Source organism: Filicampus tigris, chromosome 2, assembly GCF_054856515.1.
Source record: "Filicampus tigris isolate MCC_2025a chromosome 2, RoL_Ftig_1.0, whole genome shotgun sequence".
In the NCBI taxonomy this organism is placed as follows: Eukaryota; Metazoa; Chordata; class Actinopteri; order Syngnathiformes; family Syngnathidae; genus Filicampus; species Filicampus tigris.
In genome coordinates this window covers 15,860,967-15,887,246 of record NC_141218.1, presented here as the reverse complement: position 1 = coordinate 15,887,246, position 26,280 = coordinate 15,860,967, and the positions used below count along the sequence as shown (strand labels likewise).

General features: G+C 41.6%; 2 protein-coding genes across 3 annotated transcripts in view; one reads left to right on the top strand and one right to left on the bottom strand.

Moving 5' to 3' along the window:
• sfxn1 (sideroflexin 1) overlaps window positions 1-7,854 on the top strand; it is a 12,082-nt gene extending 4,228 nt beyond the window's left edge. Inside the window, exons 4-11 of the mRNA XM_086057217.1 lie at window positions 868-966; window positions 1,044-1,119; window positions 1,405-1,490; window positions 3,523-3,650; window positions 3,730-3,779; window positions 3,885-3,934; window positions 5,158-5,205; window positions 5,283-7,854. Of these exons, the coding sequence (XP_085913343.1) occupies window positions 868-966; window positions 1,044-1,119; window positions 1,405-1,490; window positions 3,523-3,650; window positions 3,730-3,779; window positions 3,885-3,934; window positions 5,158-5,205; window positions 5,283-5,379 (634 nt within the window). The 3' untranslated portion in view covers window positions 5,380-7,854. The remainder of the gene's footprint in view (window positions 1-867; window positions 967-1,043; window positions 1,120-1,404; window positions 1,491-3,522; window positions 3,651-3,729; window positions 3,780-3,884; window positions 3,935-5,157; window positions 5,206-5,282) is intronic.
• On the bottom strand, window positions 7,221-26,280 carry atp7a (ATPase copper transporting alpha). 2 transcript variants are annotated; one of them, XM_086057125.1, is made up of 23 exons: window positions 24,347-26,280; window positions 22,396-22,519; window positions 20,483-20,975; window positions 19,048-19,824; window positions 18,731-18,964; window positions 18,465-18,628; window positions 18,141-18,302; window positions 17,960-18,036; window positions 16,719-16,941; window positions 16,373-16,606; window positions 16,201-16,292; window positions 14,295-14,422; window positions 14,026-14,180; window positions 13,816-13,950; window positions 13,205-13,399; window positions 12,831-13,013; window positions 12,540-12,750; window positions 12,326-12,472; window positions 12,104-12,246; window positions 10,547-10,750; window positions 10,245-10,362; window positions 9,425-9,527; window positions 7,221-9,351 (listed from the first exon to the last, which is right to left on the bottom strand). In XM_086057125.1, exons 2-23 carry the CDS (start codon window positions 22,513-22,515, stop codon window positions 9,066-9,068), a joined length of 4,584 nt encoding a protein of 1,527 aa, XP_085913251.1. In that variant the 5' UTR covers window positions 22,516-22,519; window positions 24,347-26,280; the 3' UTR covers window positions 7,221-9,065. The 2 variants fall into 2 exon arrangements, with proteins under 2 accessions (XP_085913251.1, XP_085913260.1); XM_086057134.1 differs by lacking the exon at window positions 22,396-22,519 and having other exon boundaries at window positions 24,347-26,279.

The following is a 26,280-nucleotide window of genomic DNA, read 5'->3' as shown; positions in this document are numbered from 1 at the left end:
TAGCTTTTAACTAATTGACTGAAATCTCTTAAGGGATTATTTAACTTGCTAATGGTGTCTTGAAGCAACTGAGGATGAACTGAGTGCAGAAAATGGCCGCAATCATCAGAGGCGACATGATGTGATTACATGTTCCTTTACGGCTCTCCAATCAAATCAAGCGGACACTCACTACAGGATAATCTTTTAGAGTCATCTGATAGTCAGACCTTTGCTGACTTTGATTGGAAGAAAGAAATCAGGTTCAAATTAGACGTGCTTAGCTGTGTATCCGTTGAAACGTAATTAAAAAAAACAAAAAAAACTAGAGGCATTAAAGTAATACGATGAGTATTTCATATACCGGTATGATAAGGGTGATTTAAAAGATGTGAATGCATCGAATTGAGGAAAATCAAGTCATTCCACTTCAAAATGTATTGCCGTTCCATAAAATATGATTGAATACGTACTGCGATGCATTGGGTGAGAATTGATTTACAAATTTTAAAGTGGAATGATTCCATTCTGTTCGATTTTCAGTGGGATTTTGATTTGATATGGAATGGCTCAGAGAGGGTACGATGCAAGTTGAGTTTCTTGTTGTCATTTTAGAATATGAATGAACTTGTCAGTACTGTAAATGTGGTGTTTTCTTCAAAGATGATTCTCTCCAATAAAAGACGATTTGATACTTGATTCGATGTTTCCATATATTTAAAAGTGGAACAATTTGGTTAAATTCGATGCACTCGCATCTTTAAAAAACAAAAAAAACAATTCAAATCAGTTTTTGTTCCACTCCTAATGCTAAGATGGATAGATATGATAATGAAAAACTTATGAGAAACTGTTAAGTGTTCATTGTCTGTCTTCCGCATCATTCAGGACCACTCCAGCTGTATTGTTCTGGCAATGGATCAATCAGTCTTTCAACGCAATCGTGAACTACACTAACAGGAGCGGCGATGCTCCCATCACGGTCAGGTACACCAATAGCCGGCATCATAAATGGATCCTATGAGTCCTCCAGTTCACCGCTGAAATACTTCTCTCGTTTGCAGTCAACTTGGCACAGCGTATGTATCGGCCACCACAGGGGCAGTAGCCACCGCGCTAGGACTAAACGCACTAACAAAGGTATCATCGTCCAACTCCATTCTACTTCTCGTTTTAACGGGCTGACCTCAAGCTCTCGGGTAGTGCTGACATGATGTTAGCCGCGCACAAATAGCCTCTTTGTATGAGAGGAGCCTAATTATTCACGGGGTCATGCTCTGGAATCGGCGTGTCTCCCTGCCAGCTCAGTGGTATTCATGTTGATTTATGCTCGGGAAGCTTGAATGGTACACCATTTCAGAGACGCTCACATTTCAGTTCCCTGCCATGTTTTTTTTTTTTAAAGCCTCTTCTCTCCCGCTGCAGCATGTCTCACCTCTGATCGGACGCTTTGTTCCGTTTGCTGCTGTAGCCGCTGCAAATTGCATCAACATCCCACTGATGAGGCAAAGGTAAGATGTGAGGAATTCAACTTAAAGGGAAAGTCAGCGAGTAAGTCAACCCAAACATATTTTTTTCAAGAATATGTTTGATGCAAGCCCACTAGTTGAAACAAGGCATTCTGATCAATTTTGCGTTTGTGGAATAAGAGTTAATCCACTCGTTTTTAGCCATTTCTGGGGCGGACATTTTGTCACTTCTGTCGACTGAAAATGACATCACAACTGCTCAGGGCTCAGGTAACGACCAATCACAGCTCACGTGATTTCTGAAGCTGAGCCGTGATTGGTCATCACCTGAGCAGTTGTGATTTTGTGTGTCATTTTCAGTTGACAGAAGTGACAAAATGGCCGCACCCTAAAATGGCTAAAAAGGGGTGGATTTTGCTGCTTAACTCATATTCCGCAAACGCAATATTTGGGTTGATTTCCCCGTTAAGACATATCTACTTTTGGGGTCCACAATTTTTGTGTATTGAAAATAAATGTCAAACATGCACACACACAAATAAATGAGGCAATATTTTAAGTCGAAGTGTTTTAAGTAAAAAGTGACACTATACATTTTCACAGTCACACCCTGCTGGTTATTTAGGGGAAATAATTCTACTGGAAACTCACAAGTCTGTTTCCTAAGATTATGGCCATACCTTGTGGTGTAGCACAGCAGTTACCCTGGCTCCCCAATTTGAAAAAAAATGGTGGTTGTGGTGGGGGAACTATGCAGTAGAATCCCTAATGAACACAATCAAATCCATTGTGGAACCCATGTCAAATTCTGATCTGATGTAATTGCATTTGAAATAACTAGTTCCTGGGTCAAAATGTCACCATTACTACTAGGGATGTAACAAATAAAAATCTCACAGTATGATATTCACAGTATGTTATTATTGTTGCAAAATAATAATAATAATAATAATAATAACAATAATAATAACAACAACTTGAGGGAAATACCATGGTGTGGAAAATCAAGTGTCAGTAATGTTAAGATGAAACATAATGCTATTGGACACAAAATAGAGAACGCACAAATATTCTAACCATATTTTACAACCAACATGTATTTTGAAGTGCAAATTTGATACAGAAACATTGAGAACCAAATGATTAATCAAAATGTAATCGTGAATTTGATTTTGGATTTTTACCAGCACAAAAATCATGTATGGAAGTCCCTGTGTTAAGTTCCCTGAGTTCACCTGTGTGGCTTGCAATAGCAAGCATGTGACATGTTATTCTAACCTCCCTGGGTATGCTTTAAGATGTTTATTGACACTCCAGTTTAAGTTTACTGTAAAACTAAACCCCCCAAAATTGCATACTTTGTGTAGTAATATACAACACGCATTTTTTTCCAATCTTAGTTCCTGAAATCGCTAGTTTACTGCTAACATACACTGTAAAACCCAATTTATGAGTTAGCATGGATTAGCATCAAAACTCACAAGAAGGATTTACCTTCAAACAACCAACATTCATACACAAATGCTGTGGTAACACATCCAGGCAGAAATGTAATACATGTATAACAATACTCACAGGCATATATTCTTCCTAATCTGTGAAAAACTATTTATAATAAAAAACGAGGTTAAATCATGACATAGTTCTCTTCTCTTATTATCGTAATCCAGATGTTTAATGTGGAGCTCCATGCATGCGCCACACTGCCCCCAAGAGGCCAAGACGCGTACAGCGCTTTAGACTTAGCTAAAGTTAACAGGAGAGGGCAGTGTTTCACTTTTATACAGTAACTCTAGCGGTGTTGACATTGCCACATCCCACAGCAATATTATCAGAATTTTCAAACCGAGACACGATATTTACAGTACCGTTTAATCCCGAATCACATGTGTTTGAACTGCAGTGGCTTGTGAAAAGTCAGTAAGGTTCAACACATACCTGCTGTACGTATTCCCCCACAGAAAGGCTTTGTCTTTCAGATGCTGTAAACGTCACCAAAACAAAGTATCAGCACTTTTTGATTTTGAAGGGGTTTGTGTCTAGGGTTTGAATTACCTTTGTTCCTTGTCCTCAGGGAACTGAAACACGGCATTCCCATAACAGACGAGAATGACAATAGGATAGGAGAGTCGTCCAAAGCGGCGCAGCAGGCCATCTCTCAGGTTGTGGTCTCAAGGATCCTCATGGCCTCTCCGGGGATGGGTATGAGGATCTACTCATTATCATCGGTCACACCCAAAGATGCCTTTTCGCTATATACTCTTCTTCCTTTTCTTTTCAGCCATCCCACCTTTTTTAATGAATCATTTGGAGAAGAAGGCCTTTCTGAGGGTAAGATGCTAAGATAATCGCGAGAGTCAGACATTCATACAGTGAGAAGAACCAGGACATGACAAATTCACTGCCTTTCTTTTTTCTCCCCCGTGTTCCTTTCAGAGGTTCCCATGGATGAGTGCACCAATTCAAGTCAGCCTGGTGGGATTCTGGTGAGTGGTCTCTGACAGTCAACCCAGTTAGCTGGCGTTGCTTCCATGAAACATGTTACACTCTATTATCTGTTTTGATTTGTAAATGCAACCGCTAAGGTCAGATGTAATTTATTCCCAGAAACCGGCACCAAGTTTAAAAAAAATAAATCCTGTAGAATCAAAAATCTGTTACAAACTGCTGTCATTAGTGTACAGGCATGTTTCAACTAACATTTTTTCTGTCATAAATTTTGTGAAAAGAAGTTACTCACCATTCTACCATCTCTACTATTCTTTATCAAATGCGTCACATCACAGAAACACCTCATGTATCAGTTCTCAACAGGCCTGAATCCGATCTGAATCAGTGTAAAAAAAAGTATTCGGATGCCATCAAAGCACATTCGTAAAAATGCGTTGTTTTTTTTTCTTTTTCTTTATTTTCTCATTTTTCATGTGTCCTTGGGTTACTTGAAAGACGCTATGAATACAAATGTGTCATTATTATTACTATCAATTAACTGTACACACATTAAACATGCTTAACTGTCATATAAGTGTAAAAAGATGTCAACCACTGTTAATAGTGAAACAATCAACAACAACAACAAAATTGAGAACAAGCGACGCCTTTGGTGCTCTTTTGAACTAACACAATTACAGCAGCTCAAACTGTTGTCAAAATGTTTCATTTGTACAGGGTTAGGCAAAATGATCCGACACATTTGTAGGTTAAATAAAAGGCATATAAAGTAAAGAAAAAAAAAAGTGTTTTTATTTTCGAAAAGTACATATAATGCCATTCTGCTTCATTATGTTTTAAAAATTAAATCAGTCAAATGGGATCCATTATTGTCCACACACTGCATAACATAACATCACGTAACACAGAACAAGATCGTGTTTCGAGCTGCTACGGGATCATGTCTACCAAGATTGAAGTGCAAACGGAAGGCTCGTTGTGTTGCAGTTACAGATTTGTTTGTTTTGATAAACGTTGCCACAATTAAAGCATGATGCTCACCAGTGCATGGCAGCAACTGAAAAAGAAACGGAAAAACAATGGCCTGATAAAGAAACAAAGCAAAATGGCATTATATGTACTTTTCGAAAATAAAAAAACTTTTTTTGTTTCTTTATTTTGATAGCCTTTTATTTAACCTACCAATGTGTCAGATCATTTTGCCTGACCCTGTAGAACCTTAACGCATCAGTCATCACAACTTTATTTACATTTTCAGCCTGGTGTTCGCGACTCCACTCTGCTGTGCTTTGTTCCCCCAGAAGAGGTGAGTGAAAGGCTTCAATCTGTATAAAATGGGGAAATACTGTCACTTTAATAATACTGAACATGTGCATCCTCCAGTTCTATATCAGTTAGTCGCTTGGAGACCGAGCTGCAAGAGAAAATACGGGCCAGCCACCCGGGCCTGGAGCGAGTCTACTTCAACAAGGGGCTATGAGATCTCCGCCCACCACAGAGTCCAAACGCCGCCAAGACCAAGTCACCACCCTCCTCATTCAATGTGCCAAAGTTAAGTTTGCATCTGCTCATTTAACACGGACAGTCTTTTTCTTGATTCAGTCAACAATAGTGTGAATTTTATTTTAACTGGAATTTTTGTATCTGTGCAGTATATTTGGGGAAATTGTTTTGGTTTTTTTTCTTTTCACCGAATTATTCAAAAGTCTCTGAAGTTGTGCCAAATCTACATTACCTCCGAATGACTTCGACCAGATGTTTTATTCCATTGTTATTCCTCAAGTCCTTTATGTTTACCAAACGTGTGACCATTGAAAAAGGCTTCTTTATTCCAGGTAGCCATGCTTTTTTAAATGGCGGCGATCAGTAACGGACCGACATGGTGCTATTTCAAAATCCTCGTAATCTGTTTTTCTCATTGTATTTATTCTGCTTGGCAAACAAGCACCAGCAAGCACTCCTCAGTCCTCATGACATTCAGTAACGCTTTTACTGCACTGTTCAGCATACCGTATTTCCTCATATTGCAGCTGGGGCAGTGATTTTACCAAACTGCAGCAAGCACCTGGCTGTCACTGTAATAATCTTAGTGTCTGCACGCTGTTAGCATAAATAATGCCTTGTGGTAATATTGCATATATTTGCAAATGAGGAATATTGGTTAAAAAAACAACTACAACAACGACATGAGAGGCTAAAGCTCCCTGATTTAGACTTTGATTTTTATTTTGAAAAAGGTAGAATAAACAAATGGCATTGGTGGAGTGGACCATATGCAAAATTGAAGCAATTTGGATGCATGCTTTTTTTCCTGAATGCATCACAAACATTAAATCGGGACTGTATCAGCAGATACTTACAGTAAAGTGACTCAGATGCAAAAAAAAAAAAAAAAAGTGATCGAGATATGCCTCGTCAGTAGTGTCATAGTAGTGTCAACTTTGCCCAGTCCGTAGTGACTACGACAATCTTTTTTTCTCAGGCAGAAAAAGGAGTTATCGATTTGAGGAGTGCTAGTCATTCACTCTAGCTAGACAAGGCTTCTATTTGAGGAAATACGGTCACAAATGTTCACTTAAAATACGTCATGGTTTATACAAGTTTATTTGACGTTTTAAGCAAAGGATTAATCAACACCGAAAATAATTTTAGATTATGCTGAATTATAACTACTCTATTTTAATAGTACAGTAGGTTTATTTTTATTTTGTGTTGTAATTTTGATTTTTTTTTTTATAGACTTGGGTGTTTGGCAAGATTACCAAATTCAGGGGTCCTCGGTTTACGACCAAAAATAACAGAATGGATAATCACGCGGCCAAAGGCGGCACACTCAGTTAAAGCCTTTCTACTTTTTTGTTTTATATTGACAACCTAGAAGTGTTTTTCTAAAAATATTTGCAGTATTTCTGACTCATCGACTGTGCTATCGTAGGATACGGGGCATCCTGATTTTCATATAAATCCAGATTAAGATTACATTGCCACCATAGGAACACAACCCCGTCGTAAACCGAGGACCACCGTATACACTCAAGATGGTTTTGATATCACACACTGCTCTCCTCATTTATTGTCATTTAACTGTACGAACCTCTATCAGTCTTATATAAAGTTTCAGACTGAAAGTATAACATCAAGTATGAGAACAAGCAAGCACCATCTCGCCTACCTGGACTCAGCTGGTCGCTTTCAGTCATCCAGCAAATGAAGATCTGAATCTGGCCAGAGGACTGGACGTTTCATTGGCCACTTCTAGAAATCAGGGATGACAAAAAAACAAACAAAAAAAAAAAACAGAACAACACATAGGCACAAAACTCATGAGCAAAAATGTTTATTGATATTCTCTATGTAGAGTTCAAGTGTTGTAATGATTTAATCCAATGAACGCAAACATGAAATGTTGGTGAACTTCAGTTCCATCGCTCAACATCATGGTGTGATCACTGTAAAGATGTTTAATGTCGCTAAATCTACTATTGTTGTATTGTAAGAGTAACTTGATTTAAATAGTGTTTCCAGATAGATGTTTCCAGCTGGTACGAAGTGACTTGTGTTCTTGTCATCTTCAAGGTGAACTGAATGTAATGTTTTCCTGCTACAGACAAGTCTTGGTCCACAAAAGCACAATGTTGGAATGCTGATATGAAATGCTGCACTTTTTTTGTTTCATTCTTGTAAACCTTTCAATCAGTGTTGTTTGGTTCTTCTTAGACCAGCTGAGAGAGTAGCAAAAGAAATCGTATTGTTGTTTACTTGACATTTTTTGTATTGATTTTCTTAACATAATTGTATCCAATAAGAGGTAATCCCTCTTTATTGCTGTACATCTCAAACTACTACACAAGCTAGTGGAAACTGTCAACTAAAAATGCAGCCCTAGTCATCATGTGAGGGAATAAGTCATAAGAATTGTGTATTTCTGGAAAATTAAATGGCGTTTGGTTGTGCACTTCACTGACTCAATGTGATTTTTATGTCGATTAATAAAGAGCACCACCTTCAGGCACTTGACAGAAGACAGCATAAATGTTTTTGTTTTTTTTACTCCAAGGCACAATCGTTTAGAGCAGGGATGGAGAACCAATTCAGCAATTTATGACAAAAATATACAACATTTGAATTAATGTTTATTACGTATAAATTGTGAACATTTCGGGGTAATTTTTTTGGGCAGCCCAGATTAAAAGTTCTTGTGAGCTATACTCGAAGGTTCCCCACCCCTGATTTGGAACATTCAGGGAACACTTGCTTCATTTAACCGTACATGTATATGTAATGTGACGCTCTACGGGCGTCGCTTGGACAGACTGACGTGATAAGGCTCAGCGTACTTCAGAACACACGTCTTTGGGAAAGCGGCGACAACAAACAAAACCAGAGCGAGGGCTTGGACACTTGTATGACAATGTGCTGACTTTAAAAAGGCTCAAGAAGAAAGAAGAAGGAAAAAAAAAAAAGAAACTATGATGTAGCCTAGCAGTAAACCATCCATGAATGTAAAGATGTAATTTGCGCAGACAAAAAAGAAGCTTAGAAGCAGTAACATACGACACTACAGTAAGCCCATACAACCGGTACCGATGGCCTAAATGCACTTGCTTGACATATAGAAGACAAAGTGCATGGCAATGAGCAGCACAAATGTAACAAGATAACAGCAGATTACCTCCAGTCAAGTGAACGCCTGCACGTCGTCACGGCAACGCTTGGCCCCCGTTGGGTCCGAGGTGCTCTCTTTGGAATGTGCTGGACTTTGCCATGACGGCATTTCCACGGGCACTTCGCTAACACTGTTTCCAACTCGCTCTTGAGTGTCATTCAAATCTTCCACATAGATTTAGATCAACATGGGGATAAATAAGGGTAAATATAAATACTTCATATGATACAACATTGAATGAAAAAGCTAAAACTTAAAAGGTCTTTGGCTACACAGGTGTGTTCAGAGTGCACTGCAGGGCTCTGACTTCAACAAAATGAAAAATTAAGAGAAGAAGTGAGCCTGTTTTGTTCTGAAGTGCTCGTGATTAGCGCGAGGACACACGCGCTCTCTTGGGGTCAAGTGTGTCGCCATGGCGTCCTCCACCCAGACGGAGCCCTTAGCGAAGCCGCCCAGGTGAGAAAAACGGGGCTACCTTGGGCACTTTGTGACAGCGGAATTCAGCAGAGCTCCTCGTCGCACGGCGCCTCCCCCACGAGGAGCGAGTGTTTGTCGGGCTCGCTGAGCACCTGGCTGTGGATCGAGTGCTTGTCGGAGCGCAGCGAATTGATGGACGCCCGGCTGTAGTTGATAATGCGGTCGAGGAGGCTGAGCTTGGGCGACGACCGCCGCAGCTCGCCCATGCCGATGTTGACGCTGACGTCGGACAGGCTGCCCTGTCGCGTGCCGCGGCCCAACCGCGACTCCAGCCGGGCCTCCAGCTTCTCTGCGCTGGGCTTGGTGTAGCTACGCAAAAGGTGGACAGTGAGAAGGGCAGGGCAGGTTTTGAAAGCGGTGTTGGTGTCGAAGAGATGATTACCATTTGAGTAGAAGCGAGGACAAAACCACAGAGACGGAAGACAACGCCATGGCGGCAGAGCCCATCCACGGCTGTAACACCAACCCGATGGGAAGGAACACACCTAGGGAAGGAACATACCATGTGAAAATTCCACAGTACTTAAAACAAATGAGTTATTTGATACAAAAGTTGCAATTTATTCATTCAATTATTTTTTTTTTAATAAATCAAGAATTCAAATTTGAATTTTAGGTGAGAAAAACTAATTTCACACTGGTGTGAGTAACTAAAGAAGCATTCGTAAACTTTGCATTACATTACAAGAAAACGAATGTACTCTATATACATTTACAGTCTAAATATGAGAAAAGACTAAGAATAACATGATTATTAAGTGACACAAAATTAAAACTAACAAATGTTTAATTACTTATACATGCTACAGACTTCAATATGCACGTAATGTGCACACTTGTGCAACCACATCATCTCAGTTGTTTAATTTTACTTTACTTCCTCTCTGCAAATCATTTCTTTGATAGATTAAGTTGTACAGGTTAAAGATCAAATTACAGTACTTGTGGAAATGTTTTTGATATGGTTTATCTCTTGCGGATTTTTATATCACAAAAACCTGGCATTTGAACAGGGGTGTTAAACCTTTTTTTTTTTTTTATAACTACTTTATACACTTACACACTTCTTGAACATTTACTGTTAAGTAGAAGCGTGCTGCTGAGCATCTTGTCAAGTTATACTTCAGTGTGCAAGTCACAAACTTCAGTTTCCGGAACTGTTGAGGCTCTTTGCGAGCACAGACGCAACTGTGGTCTATTACCTGCAGCGATGGGAATGCCAACCAAGTTGTAGATGAGAGCGAAGACAAAGTTGATCCTGATTCTCTTGACAGTCTTTTTAGAGAGGTCAATACTGCTGACCACATCCAGCAGGTCATTCTGTCAACACAAGTCAAAATGAATAGGAATGCACAAATACATCTGAAGCAGTTTCAAACAATCGTCCAAAATGTTTAAATATATTTTTCTATATTTATCAACAGGCCTATAAAGTTTGCATATGTGCAAAATCAATTGAATACATCAGTGCAACGCAGGCCAAAGTCAAACATTCAATTCGCACCCTGATCAAGACCACGTCTGCTGCCTCGATGGCCACATCCGTGCCGGTTCCTATGGCGATGCCGACATCAGCCATGGCCAGAGCGGGCGAATCGTTGATGCCGTCGCCTACCATGGCGACCCTCTTTCCTGCCTGCTGCAGCTGCTCCACCTTGGCCACCTTGTGGGAGGGCAGCACCTCCGCAAACACCTTCCTGATGCCCACCTAATGCAGAAAGAAGACATACAAGAACAATTTGGCCTAAAATTGGAATTGGCAGAAATTTAAATTCAATAGGGAATTACATATATAATCATACTACATATATCCTGGATTCAATGATCAGAAAATAGTGCCCCATACGTGGCGGCCATTTTGGCAGGGAGGCCTGTCCCTTCAAAGGTAATGAAAAGCATGGACATTAGCTTAGCATCGCCACAAGCATGTATCTCAAAAAGAGCGTGGTCGTCCTATTTGTATCCATGGCTGTTTTTTACTCAGGCGCTAGTCATGTACAAGTCTCGAACATGCTATTTTTGGTACAGTACATAGTTTTTTTGTTGTAAAACCCGTATCTATGGCATCTATTGGAGGTGAAAAAAAAAAGCGCAAACATCATGGGTCATGAACGCGACCAGATGCACGCCATTGTCCTCCCATCAAGCACCGACAAGGTAAGTTTAGAAAAACTTCAAACGTTTGCAAACTGTTTCAAGTGTTTATCAAATTTGTTTACAATAATTTTGCACTGCACATTTTTAGGCCACATTTAGAATTTGAATCCCGCATGTCAGAAAAAAATACCCCTATGTACTGATGCAGCCAACCAGAGCCTCATATGGTTTTGCCAGTTGCTGATTGGCGGTTGCGTTCTGTCAGCAGACATCGCGCGCTGCTCACCCACGGACGTGTGTGTGCTTGCCTTGCTGGTCACTTCAATGTTTCCCGTGCTGCAATGCAATGTTAGTGGAAGAGCATCCTGACATGTGTTGTGCACTGCAGTTCCAAAACACCATTAACGAAGCCACAAAGTGTACAAAAGAAACACAGCGAGCTAGCAACTGCCCATAACAATGTTTGTGGCAAAAAAAAAAAAAGAAAAAGTCACAGGCTGTGATCATAGGTTAGTTTTAATGCAGTTTTTTTTTCTCCAAAGAGAAAAAAAGGGTTGAGGTTGAATGTATTAAAAGTTCTAACTTTCACTTACAGCAGCTCCATCATCTTCTGTTACATTGTTCATACAATATTTTTGTGTTATTCATTGATCTTGCACTTTAATATATTATACCTGTGCAACTGTGTTTTGTCATTTTAAAAGTGTGTTTTATCATTTTTAAGTGCCACAAATGATATAATAACATGCTTAGTGCGTGTTTCTACCCTGCAGATTTCATTTATTGTGGGGTGTTCTGGAATGTTAACCACTGTGATGGAGGGGGATTTTCTGTACAATTTCCCAATAAAATTTACTGAAAGCTTTCTGGAAATTTTCCATCAAGAGTGCATATTTTTCTGAAAGGCTTGATGAAGAGGTGGCCATAGAGAAAACTATTCCACACTGCTGCAAGTTGAGCCCACCTGTGCAGCAATGGCCCGTGCCGTCTTGCTGTTGTCTCCCGTCATCAACACCACCTCCAGGCCCATGCAGGTCAGAGTTTGGACTGCCAGCTCAGCTTCCGGTTTCACTGTGTCCGCGATGGCTATCATGGCACACAGCAAATCTAAAAGGCAGAGTTCAAATGTTCTCTCTTCCTGTTATACACCGGTAGCATCCTTTGCGTTTTGAGCTCCAGCACTCACCGTCTACAGCAACCAGGACGGCGGTGCGACCTCTGCGCTCGTGCTCTATCATGGCTTCATCGATATCATGTCTGATCTGCAGACAATTCCTCCTCATCCACTCTCGATTGCCAATAAGGACCACGTAGCTTGCAGTCCGCGGCAGGCCTGCGGACACGCGGCACTTGAGTAACATCACAACAGAGTAGTAATGAGTGTCGGAACTGTGTCGTACTGAGTGGATGTGGGTCCAAGATAAGAGAATGGGAACTGGTTGACGTGACGGCGTCGCTGATCTGAACAAGCATGCTGTTGCGCTGGTTGTTGTCCTCGTCGCTGTCCGAGTGCTTTGACAGCATCTCAGTGTTGCTGACCTGACACCGAATGCCGCAGCCCGGCACGGCCTGGAAGTCAGTGCACGTGCCGAGCGACTCCGTGCCGAGCTCCTGCGTGCCCCGTGGTAACGTATCGTTACTGATGCTGGCGCTCAGTAAACAGGACTTGAGTGGGTGACGTCAAAACCAACCTGCTTGCAGTACTTGGTGATAGCTGCTCCCAGAGGATGCTCGCTGTCGTTCTCTGCCGTGCCCACGATGGCGAGCAGTCGGGAGCGAGGCATCTTGTTGCCCTCCACCACTATTTTGACCTGGACAACGTTTGGAGCGCCATATGTAATGGTCCCGGTCTTATCAAACACCACTGATTGGACCTGTGTATAGATGTTTGCTTTTAGTCTCAGTTAAACAGAGATAAACCTGCTGTGGTGGATGCCCAGGGAACCAGAAGCATCTGCAGTACTGTTCAAAAGTCTTCAGACTGTGTTAGAAAATCACCCCATAGGTTACTCAAATGACCGAATGTGTTGTCAACACACATGCCAGGGTACTCTTATGAACACACCTTATGTGCCATTTCCAGAGGTTCTCCTCCTTTTATCAGGATGCCATTTTGGGCTCCAACCCCGGTGCCCACCATGACAGCCGTCGGGGTCGCCAGACCCAGGGAGCAGGGACAGGCGATGCATAACACGGTTATGGAGGCCTGGAAAGCGAAGCGAATCACCGCCTCCGCCCTGGAAATGCTTTTGTCATATCCCTGCAAGGAGTAACAGTGCCATTTTTCCAATGTGAACTGTAAACATTTCCAACTCTAATTGTGGGAACTGTTAAAAAGGTTGGTCAAGAAGCTTCACTAGGTGAGCGGCACATTAGCGTTTATGTGCTAAAAATATGGATTTGGAGTTATGTAGTACAGGTGCATTTTAATAAACGACCACATTGTGGAAAACGTAAGGTTTTACTGCAGTAAAACTCAAAGAAATGAAGCTTTTTTTTGTAAGAAGAGATTTCTAAGATAAGATTTTCATAAAAGCAATTTAACACCTAGTGTCACCATTTTTTTTTTGCCTGGGTGGGGGCAACAAAGTTGTCTATCTGAGATGTAGTTTGTCTGTTCAATCAGATAACCATTATAGTATTTGAGAAATACAGTAATTCAATTTGAAAACTCACTGGAAAATATTTTTCCACCAGGGGGAAATCCAGGAACCCAATTACAATCCAGGAAATCAAAGTAAGGACTGACACGCCGACAATGAAGGGTACAAAGTAGCCACTGATCTTATCAGCGTACTGTTGTATGGGAGCCTAAAAAAAAAAAAAACACTGAGAATCAGACACCTAAACCACATTGAAGAACCAGGCCAGAAGCCCATGACGCACCTTTGAAGTCTGAGCCTCTTCAACAAGTTTGACAATCTGCGACAGCGTGGTGTCCATGCCGACATGTGTAGCGCTGACCAGGAGAGAGCCATTCTGGTTAATGGAGCCCGCAATCACAACACTGCCCGGCTTCTTGGTCACGGGCATGGCCTCACCTGAAGTTCCAAAGCAACAACTGGTCAGAAAGGACCTGAACAGCAATCGGCTTTCCAGTTTCAAAATCCAAATATTAAGGTACAGAATTCTTTGCCCTCTACAGTGAGACCAACCTGTGATGAGAGACTCGTCCGCCATGGAATGCCCTTGAAGAACTCTTCCATCTACGGGAAACTTTCCACCAGGCACTACTTTTACCACATCTCCCCTCTGCACCAGCTCAACATCCAATTGATTCTCACTGGAAATAAAGTTAAAGTCAACAAGAAATGTATTCAACCAGGCACTACTACAATATACATGTAGTATGTATTTTATTGTACATATAGATACTCTTGATAGTCACAAAATGATGGCCAAATCAGAAAAAAAGAGCTGTATCAAATATTGTTGCTTTACAAAAAAATAATTTTCACTTTTGATTGACACTTTCTGTGGCATTAATAGGGGAAGTCAACGCCCCAAAAAGCCTTACAATAATTTGTTCTATGCGCCTCCACTAGTCAAAACACAGAATTCAGACTGATATTGTGTTTGATATATGAGTTAAGCAGCAAAATCCACCCGTTTCTAGCCATTTCAGGGGGGCGGGCATTTTGTCACTTCTGTCGACTGAAAATGACATCACAGTTGCTCAGTGCTCAGGTAATGACCAATCACAGCTCACCTGATTTCTGAAGCTGAGCTCTGATTGGTCATTATCTGAGCCCTGAGCAACTGTGATGTCATTTTCAGTCAAAAGCAAGTGGTAATATAGCCGCTCCCTCAGATGGGTAAAAAGGGGTGGTTTTTACTGCTTAAACTTATGTTCCACAAACGCAATTAATCAGAATACCATGTTTCGACTAGCGGCCCTGCATAGAACATATTTTTGTAAGAAAATTTGGGTTGACTTGCCCTTGAACAAAACTGTATGTCTATAAAGGCTTCTTTATTATCCCGCGGTCGACGTCACTGCGGCAATGCCACGCAAAGTTTGCCTTTATACTCGTGCATAACCAACACGCGTTGTTTTGAAAATGCGTTGCAGTTTCCCCTCCAAGTCGGGGGGGGCGTTGCTACAGCTGATACTGACGAGGACACCGCAGGGCGGGATTTCCTCTGCCTTTTACGGCCAATTTCAGTCGGCGTTTTTATTGCCGAGCAACGGTCAAAAAGACTGCGACAACAAATGGACCTACACGATCAGACGATGCATTTAACTGTATTGCAATCTGGAAGGTGGCAGCGAAGGTGGTACGTGCGTGTGCAGGCTTCTTTACCCACACACTTACGCAACATAACACTCATGCCGCTGCCAAACTAGTTTGTTTCGCAGCAGCAACAAGCTCCATGGTGGATTGTCTCCTCCGTGGTGACAAATAAATTGCCCTCAAAGAACCGGGCTGGGGAAAAGTGTATGTCATCGCAACATGTGACATAACGGCAAACAATCACGAGAGAGAATGCGTGCGGCGTCATATACACAGCAACAATTTGCGCAGACTTTTCGCCGACATGTCGCGCAGCACTATAGGTCAGTCACGTGATGGAATGCGGAAGTTGTCACCCGCGCCATCGCGGGAGTTCAAAGAAGTCTAGCTAATCCTAATATTCGGACTCGCTCGTGTCTAAAACAAATAACTTTCAGTATGATACAGTGCAGTTGTAAATGCGCTTAATGTACACTGGCACCATATTTTTAATGACAAAATACAAGATTAAAAAGTCTTACTTTACTGGAAAGGGGAAAAAAAAAAAAGATCAATGCTAAGATCTCATGCATTGTTACAAACACAGAAAATGTTTACCGTACATGAGCCAAATGAAAGTGTTTGTGTGCTCTGTGCACAAGAACTGTCCAAGATATATATAGTGTCCCCCGAGGTTCCCTTGGTAGGATATAATAACTTGATTTGTGAGACATAATTCTAAAATGAATGGCCAAAATGGATTTCCTGTTGCATCATGTTGGCCTTATTGAGTGGCAAATTCAAGAACAGACATTTACACAGTGGCCAAAAAGATGACAATAATTACCTTAGAATGGTTGCATCACTATTGAGAATGACCACTGTGGCCTCAGTGGCTTGCAGAGACATGAGCTTGGAAAGCGCCTCAGACGTTTTGCTCTAAAAGCAAGAAACACAAAGAAGAACATCTTAGCTGCGATTCCACGTAGCACATTTAAAGCCTCGTCATTTATTTGAACCTTGGCGATCTGTTCCAACCAGCGCCCCAGGGAGATGAAGACAAAAAGCATAGGCGGTGTGTCGAAGAAGGTGATGGGGTTGACTTTTGCTTTCTCCACCATGGCCACTATGAGTACGATGGAGGAGTACGTGAAGGCTATGGAGGTGGCCAGGACTATTAGCACGTCCATGTTGGCAGATCTGTGTTTCACTGCTTTGTAGGCTTGAACGTAGAAATAGCGACCGCCAACAAACTAAATAGAAGAAGAGAATTACGAGAAAGGCTTCAGCCACTGAGTTAGCCACACACAGCTGTCTGGGGTAGGGTGGGGGGTGGTTTCGGGGGTAAGGAACCTCTAGACTCACCTGCACAGGTACACAAAAAAGGAACGAGAGTAAGTTCATGACAGAGAGGCCCGGGAGCAACTGTCTCTCTAGGAACATGGTGGCATGGTACGAGTTGCGGTCCTCAGCTGTGGCGTTGTGTTGGTGTGACGCGTTCATATGGTGGTCCATGATGATCATGTATACCATCATACTCATCACCGGCACACAGAATATCAGGCTCACCAGGAATGATTTCCTCCACCTCAGAAAGCAGAGACATTTGAAGTTACTCAAGAGAAATGTAGCAAATGTGTTAAAGATGAAAAATGATTTAAAATACTGTATTACGTTCCATGTAGTCCCACTAGTCTAATCATGGCATTCTGATTCATATTATGTTTGTTAAGCCGTAAAATCCACCCATATTTGTCCATCTCAAAATGACATCACAGTTGCTCAGGGCTGAGATAACGACCAATCATGGCTCAGCTGATTTCTGATGCTGGGCCATGATTGGTCTGTGGTATTAATAGGGGAAGTCAACCCCCAAAAAAACCCAATATGTTCTATGCGCCTTAGTTGGTCTAAACATAGCATTCTGATTAACGTTGTGTTTGTGGAGTATGAGTTAAGCAGCAAATTCCACCCATTAGCCATTTCAGGGGACGTCCATTTTGTCACTTCTGTCGACTGAAAATGACATCACAGTTGCTCAGGGCTCAGATAACGACCAATCGTGGCCCAGCTGATTTCTGATGCTGAGCCATGATTGGTCGTTATCGCAGTCCTGAGGAATTGTGATGTCATTTTGAGATGGACAAAAATGGGTGGATTTGACTGCTTAAAGCAAGTTACTGTTGACAGCAAGTGGCAAAATGGACAAAAACGGGTGGACTTTACTGCTAGACTAATTTTCCACAAACGTAATATTAATCAGAATGCCGTGTTTAGACCAGTGGGGCCGCATAGAACATATTATTGCCAAGAATCTCTGGGGGTTAACTTCCCCTTTAAATGGGTATTTGGTGTCTGATTTTTAGTACTTCAAGTGCAGAATTCCAAAGTATGCAGAACAAAAGAGAGTTTTGCTGGAGGTATTTCGGATCATCATTTTTGCCTTTGTAGCAGTCACATTCGATAGGAGATCCATCCAACCCTTTCCTATCGTGCTTGTCCTCATTAGGCTGCCTTTGAGCATGAGGCGGGTTTCACCCCAAAACTGGTTGCCAGCTAGTCACAGGTGGACGGGAGATGTGCATGTAAAAGAAAAGGCTTCTCACTGTCGTATCTCTTTGCTATGGTCCAAATGGCTGGCGGCACGGTCCTTCTTCACCAAAGTTGCTTCAAAACCCAAATTCTACACACATAATAGAGCACTGATTTAGTGTAATGTCGTTTTCACACCACTAGGCACGTACGGAAGAAATAGTAATACTGAACAACGTGGACGAAGTATAGTACCCCAATCAGCATGATGATGTCTCGCGGTCCTATCGTTTCGGAGTCATACTTAATGTGTGCTTTGTTGGTTGATAAGGCAACAGAGGCATATTTAATGCCATTTTCTTTCATAAGGCTGGATTCAATTTTGTGGACACAAGAGGCACAGGTCATCCCCCTTACCTGGAATGAAGGTGGAATCAAGAGAAGAACGAAAGGTAGTGCATGAAATTGCGATAGCTGAGGAACTCTGCGTGACAGCCGTCGCGTCCAACTATTTAAAGATTTTTTTTTTTTTATTGTGCGTGTAATTACAGTGTTGCATAAACAACTGACATAACTCACCACTAATTCCAGGTTTACGTCGGAACCTTCATAGTTTTCCATGACTGAGGCTGAGAAGCCCAGCTCGTTCACACACTCTACAATCTTCGCAGGGTCGATCAATTCAGCATCGTAGCGCACCTCGGCCTTACTGGCCATTAACGCCACCAGAACAGTGTAGATACCTGCATAAAAAAATGTTTTAAAAAAAAAGAACAGTTTGTACTGCAAAAAAATGCTTTTACAAAAAAACATGTTCTCACATCATCTATAAATTATTAACTGACCGGGTTCATTTTTGAGGTTTCGCTCAATGTTTGCCACACAAGACGCGCAAGTCATGCCTCGGATCTGGATGAAGCACTTGTTGACATTTGAGTGTTTATCTCGCTTGGCCGTTTTGCGATCCTGGCTCGTCTCTTTGAGGAGACTGACGTCCACTAGTTCCTTCTCCTTCACTGGCGCTACACTTGAAGACTTGAGGACACTGGACGACGACATAGTTGGCAGGGAATTGGTCTCTGTGGGGAACAAACCAAAAAAAAAAACTTAATTAACAATCATGTAATTATTGCAGTAAAACTGATGATGAGGAGTGTCTCACCAGATAAGAACGCATCAAAGCCCATGTCTTCTATGGCATCCCGAAGCTCGACTAAGGAGGTCAACAGGGGGTCATATTCAAAGAGGCCTTGCTTATCGGCCAAAGAGACCTGCGATGACACCACACCTTTTCGCTCAGACATCATGCCCTCTATTGACTGGACGCAGGAATTACATGTCATGCCCTCAATGTGAATTTTGGCCATGGACGCCAGAGGTTGGATAAAACAAGGCTGGGTTACAGCAGGCTTGATCAGGGATTGTGCAAATGCTCGAGGTGCAGATAAAGCAGGCGGAGGCGAGGTAGCTGTAGGGCTGAGGAGGCCAGAAGAGTCCCAGGACTGAGTTGTGAAGTTCCCCGGAGGAAGCGCTTCAATCGCCTGTCGCAACTGAGCCACTGTGACTCGCAGCGGGTCGTAGCAGATGGAAGCTTTCTCTTCCTCAAGAGAGACCACCACAGAGGAGACACCGGGCAGCGTAGAAATGTTGTCTTGGATATTGACCACGCAGGATCGACAGTGCATGCCTTTCACCGCGAGCGCCACTCGAGTTGTCTCGACGAAGATTTCGGTCTCCTCTGAAGTGTCGACTGGTGAAGCGGCACTTGTTTTATGAGAATCAGCAAAGCGTTCAACGTCAGTCGGGGAAAGTTGCAGGGGGCGTGGTTTGGACTTCACGCAAGCCTTAAAGCCGGCCAAAGAAATCTGGTCGATGATGGTCTGGGCACTGATGAGGTAAGGCAGGTACACAATCGTAGCTTCCTGAGAATCCAAAATGACTGTGGAAAGAGCAGAAATAAAATATTCAGCTTCTACAAAAAAAGAGTAATGGTCAGTTTACTGTAACAGTATGACATGGTATTCATGTACCAGTGTTAGTATTTGGACCTGACTGACTTGGGACTTTTTTTAGGCTGATGTCAATTCTGATATTTGGTAGAATGAACTCGGGTAACGATTAATCGGCCAGTTAATTAAAAATACATATACAATGAATAACATAACATTTTTGGTCCCTCAATGCTTACAACAAAGATATGAATTACATGCAGAACATTACGTGTTTTACAAAACTTCGTCCTTGGGTATTTGTTAAACTTGACAACAGAGAAAAAGATGGGCAACGATTGGTTGATTTTTCTCCAATCGTTTCTGGGTGTGGAATGTTTGAATGTCATTATCTTTCTCTGACGTTGTAATATGTCAAGGGCTGTCACTATTGAATATTTATAGAACTGATTACAAAAATAAATAATAATATAAAAAAAAAAACAGTATGCAAAAATTGGCAAAAATCTTTTTAAACGGGCCCCAGTTCCAATACTAATACTGCATGATCCTGAATACTCTTTTTGTCTACAGCTCCCATTAGGACCATTTACACCACTGCAAACTACAATACTGTGTGAAACAGCATGATCAATAATCAGGTATCACCTTTGATCTTTTCAATCCCTTTCAATTTCCCAATCTTCCCCTCAATCGTGGTGGTGCAGGAATGGCAGGTCATTCCTTGAATGCTCATCTTCAGGAGCGCCGCTCTGCTGTCTGTGCCGTGCGATGGAGACGCGGGCAAGTCTTTTGGCGCAGGGCTGCCGGGCGTCGTGACGCTCTCCGAGGACGAGGGCCTCAACATGACTTCAGTGAGCTCCTGCGCGGGCGTCGAAGGCGAGGCAAAGGTGACGTCGAGGCCCTCGTCCGCCAGACTCTCTCCCGGAATCTGAGACGCTTTCTCCAAAGGATCCTGACGAGCTACAGGTGTCAGGCCTGATGTTGGGGTCAGCTGGCTATCAATGCAAACGGGTGTGGCCGCGCCGGATGTAGATAAACTTGATTCAAATCCCATGTCATCGATGGCTTCCAAAAGGGACGCTGCGCTCTGTTCGCTGTCATTAAAAATGACTGTGGCATTGGCCTGCTCTAAAGAGACCTACAAAATAAGAACAACCATGCCTTGAAGAGACATTCAAAAGCCTTTACAAAATTACATTCAATAAAAAAAAACTTTAAAAACTTAAAAATACTTGACTGTTTGGACACTTTTATAATTTGTTTCTTACCCTTTTTTCCTGGTAGGCAGCAAGAGCCTACCAAGCCAAGAGTTTGTGACATGTAATGAACACTAAAGTTGGATCTAATATAATTTAAAGAGAGAAAATTGCCCTAACGGCGGTGCTGAGAACAATACAGCCAAGCATTAAGTGAAATTACATTTACCGCTACTAATTGTGCGAGGCAGGATAAATGAAATAGAAAAAGGTTACCCTAGCCCGGTATTTCATTTCAGACTGGATTAATGAAGTTTACGATCAGAACTGTTCTTGAAAAATACACCTCAATGCTTCATCGGCATCATACAGGACATCACACACAACATCATACCTCACATGTTTTGCTTTTTTTTTTCACCTTTTTGGGTGACATTAAATTCTACAAGTAGGATATTGGCAGGTGTTAAATGTGAATTGCAGGCTTATATTCAAAGAAGTCAGCGCCCAGTCATGTTACCTACTTTTTACATTTGTATGACAATTAAGAATGTTCAACATTATGCAAATCACCATCATGAAAGTGAAGTGTCATTTTAACAAATGTTTCTACTTGTTTGGCTCACTTATCAGATTAAACAAAACACTAACAGATACCACCGTCATTTACATTTGCACTGAATGCATTTCAGGCTCAAATTAAAGCCTATCTGAGCTCCATTCTTACAGTAGTATGATAAAAAGATTATAAACTGGGTCCACTTGCTTTTAACAACATGATGATCGTTGTTGTTCTTTCCTTCAGAAAGCAGAAACATGTGACACGCTAGAGGATCACTTGACTCATGACTCTTTGGGTTACACCTTATTTTTGTGCTCATGAAAATTAGAAGTAAAGCCTGACAATACCACGTCTATAAAGATTACCAGGAGAGGACTGGAAAAAGACAAAGGTAAATAACATTTCCTGTGGGTGCGGCGTATCGACCTGCTGTCAGAGTCCTGCAAAGGACAGAGCTCTATCTTGAACATACAATTGCATTATCTTTGTCATTTAATCTCAGCCTGAGGGGAAAACAAACACACACAAAAAACAGGCCGCAGACACTGCAATTTAGGCTTTGTGGCTACACGAACATTACCTGGTTTTAAGTTTGGCCTGGCTACTAAAGAATTCACTGCACAGTGTCATCTTTGATCAGTTTCATCCAAATGGGCATCTCTATCCCTATGTGTTGAGATTTAAACAATTACCACGACATGTGATTTAAGATCCTGTTTCGGAGCGGAAACATTTTGCAACACTGTGCCGATGGTGCGATAAAAAGGAAACAAGTTATGAAACGATCAAATAGTAATTACCTCTATGTGTATTACCCCTGGCAGAGAACCAATGTGTTGCTCTATGGATTGGACACAGGAACCACAAGTCATGCCCCCGACACCTAGGGTGACTTCAGACACACTGCCTTCCTGTGTCATGATTCTTTAAAAGAGAAAAAAAGGTGGTGGTGGGGGGGGGGGGCACAATGTTTATCAGGCAAACATTTACCTATTACTTAGAAAGCAGAGTATAAACAGAAGTACTTGTTTAAAGTGGAAATCAACCCAAAAATGTTCTTTACAATATTATGGTCTATGTCACTCCACTAGTCTTGCTGGACGGCCAGCAAGTGACAAAATGGCTGCGTGATGGATAAAAAAGGGTGGATTTTGCTTCTAACTCATATTCCACAATATCTCATATTCTGCAAACACAATATCAATCAGAATGCATTGTTTAGACCAGCGGAGGCACAATTTTGGAGGGACTTCTTTAAGGGTCAATTTCATACAAAATCAAATTCATTATTTTTAACCATTTGAGTGTTTGAATTATTGATAGTTATCATTCAAAAGGTAATAGTAAAGAAACAACTCTAAAATGATATTTTTCACACTTTTAATGTCATAATGTGTCCCATATGAAATGTAATTATTTGCATATTTTCTGAAGATGTAGGGGTATAAAAGATTTTTCTCTTATGGCTTTTCTAGGAAACTGAACACAAACGCATCTCACTCAAGCTCTCTTTACCATTAATGCCACTGGAGAGAGCCTCATTATGTTGTTGCAGTACACCAGAAGGATCTGTGATCTTTAGTGCCAGGATGTAGCCATGTTGCATTCACAAAATAGCGAACAGCTAAATAGATGGTGTTATTTCTGAGACATGTATGAATTTGTGAGGCATGTGAAAAGTGCATGTCTTGACCATCATGAATGCATAAAGACAGACTTTAACGGGCGTAATGAGTAGTTAGGATCATTTATGCTTTACATTTGTGTTGGACTGCCATGAAATTCGTAAACTGAGCACGCCTGTAACCATAGTGAGGAAACGTGGTTCAGTTAATGAATGGATCTCTTAAAAGCTTAAATCAGAACCTTTTGAAAATAAGACTTCAAGCATGGCAGCATCGGAGACATTTACAGTTTTTTACACATACCAAAAAATAAGATGGCATAAAAAAAAAAAAAAACATTTTAAGAAAAAAAAATTACAAGTGTCTTTACCGTTATTAATGGAATTCTATGTGAATTACCCTTAAAACTACGGCCACAGAATGGCATGATATAGATTGCAAAAGCAAATGATAAAATATGATAATCAGATAAGGTCTGGGTGGTTATCAAAGGATTTAATCACATTGCCTTTGTATATTTCAGGTACGGTGTTGATGGAATATTTTGAGAGATTCCAAGTCAAACCAAATTTATTTACATTGCCTTAATCACAAAGGAGTCTCATAGGGCTTCACAGGCCCACAGTTGACAAAAATTAATGATACCCCTCGATCTTTATAGGTATTCTGTATAGTTACTTAACTAGATCAGTCCAAAATTGACTTTTCCACCCGATGTAAGATGTGGAGAGCACAATAAAGCTGTTTATCTACCTGTTGCCAACTTGCCATAAAGACAACGCAGTTGTAGTTCAATTTCATAGGGCCGGATTTTACAGTGAAGTCAATTTGTGATTACAGTGACACAAGATTCTTTTTCCAGCATTTATACTTTATGCACAATGTTTGTTTGGTGGTCTGCCGTGCATTTTTTCCAATGTAAAATGGGCGCTTCGGTTCAGTCAATGTTAGAAACCATTATGCTAATAGGAAGGCTATTTGCTGACTTGCTATGCTGCAGGAAAACATTCTGTATTAATTGTCTACTGCGTGAGCTGTGGTGGAAAAACCAATCTCAATCTTTCATGGAAGAAACTACCAGTACGAAAAACAACAAGTGCAACAATTGGAAAGACAAAGCTCTTACCTTAAAAGTAAAGTGACAGTCAGCTACTTGGGTAATAGCAGCATTAGCCACTGGCTTCTTGTCGTCAGCCTTCCTTGCGTGCTACAATGCAGACGAGTCGTCGCGACATTGTGTGCGCGAAGGGAATGCACCACTTAATTATATGCTTAATAAATAGTTTCGTGTCAACCCGTTAAAGAACGCAACTCCGGCGAGCTATTTTCTTTCGTATTCTCACGCCTACGTGACTGACTGATTTCTACCGTGCGACGTCACGAGAAATGGGCGGAGTTTAGACAAAGAAATAATAGGAGCCTTTTCCCCTCAAATTTGTCTTGCAGACGGCACTCATGAGACACGACGACTGAACAGAATTTGTACCTAATTTGTTTGAAACAAAATATTTTTTTTTTTAAACGAAATAAACCAAAACCAAACGAAACAAAAAATACTATACGACTGACATGGTTGGGTGAACTTTTAGCACATGGGCAAACTTGATTTTCAAAACGTACAAATGGGCTAGATGAATAATAAATGTTACGTTACATGGATTAATTGTAAAATATATTAAACTCATTACAAAAGTGATAAAATGAGAATCAATGTTATTAACCTATTTCTTTAACTATTCAAAATAAATAGGTTTTGTTGCAACTTTAACATATATCCATCTGCCTCTTATCCGAGGTCGGGTCGCGAGGCAGCAGCTTTAGCAGGGAAGCCCAGACTTCCCTCTCCCCAGCCACGTCTTCCAGCTCTTCCGGAGGGATCCCAAGGTGTTCCAAAGCCAGCAGCGAGACATAGTCTCTCCAGCGTGTCATAGGTCATCCTCGCGGCCTCCTGTTAGTGGGACATGCCTGGAACACCTCACCAGGGAGGTGTCCAGGAGGCTTCCTAATCAGATGCCCAAGCCACCTCATCTGGCTCCTCTCAATACGGAGGAGAAGCGGCTCGACTTTGAGTTCCTCCCAAATGACGGAGCTTCTCACCCTATCTCTAAAGGCCTAAATACACCAATCCGACGTCAGACGTCAGTAAGCGTCGGGACGTCTGATTGCGCCATCTGATTGATGTAGCGAACACCGTCGTAACATCGGACCACGTCAGAAAGCGTCTGGTGGGCGTTTCAGCATGTTGAATTGGCGTCGTGAGTCATGACATTTGGTCACTCTGATTGGCTGTTAGCTAGCGAATTAGCGCACGGGGCACGAACGGGAAGTGACAAATGCGGATAAACAGTGAAACACGCCTTTGCTGCCTTAATCTTCTTACAAGTACAAGAGACAGGATTGTGTGACTATTTCACAATACTGTGTCAAGAACGTAAGGGTTTACTTTGCGTAGGAGTTCATCATGAGCGAAAAATATAGCTGAATGCATTGTTTACATTTTTATAATCCGCCCCCGGCCAATAGCTTTCCGGTTGGCTTTTTCTATAACCATGAGGAATAGTGACTAGTGACGCCCATGGTATGGAACTGTATTACATCTCATGCGCAGAAGGTACTTTAATGGTCTATCTAGACCAGGGGTCGGTAACCCGCGGCTCTGGAGCCACATGCTCATCCTTATGTTGCGGCTCTGCGTGGCTTGGGGAAAATAAATTAAAAGTGTCCGATTGAAATGCATGTTATTCGTCTCAAAAACGTGTGTCTTCTTATTAAGTCATACTTTTTGTCCATTTTCGTATGTGGTAGATCGGATACAGTATTGACTTTCTATTTGACTTTAATTTAATCCCACTTCAAACATGAAGCTAAAGTGGACATTTATAGTGATAGTAATTTAGCTTCAGATCGGCTAATTTTTTACGCCGGCATATGATTTGACGTCATCTTCACTAACGTCTCCATGAAATGACACAGAAAAGCCTCGCTTCATCATTTCAACCATACTGTATTTCTGTATTTCTACCTCCTACCGAATTGCTTCACTGCAGAAATGCCCCGACA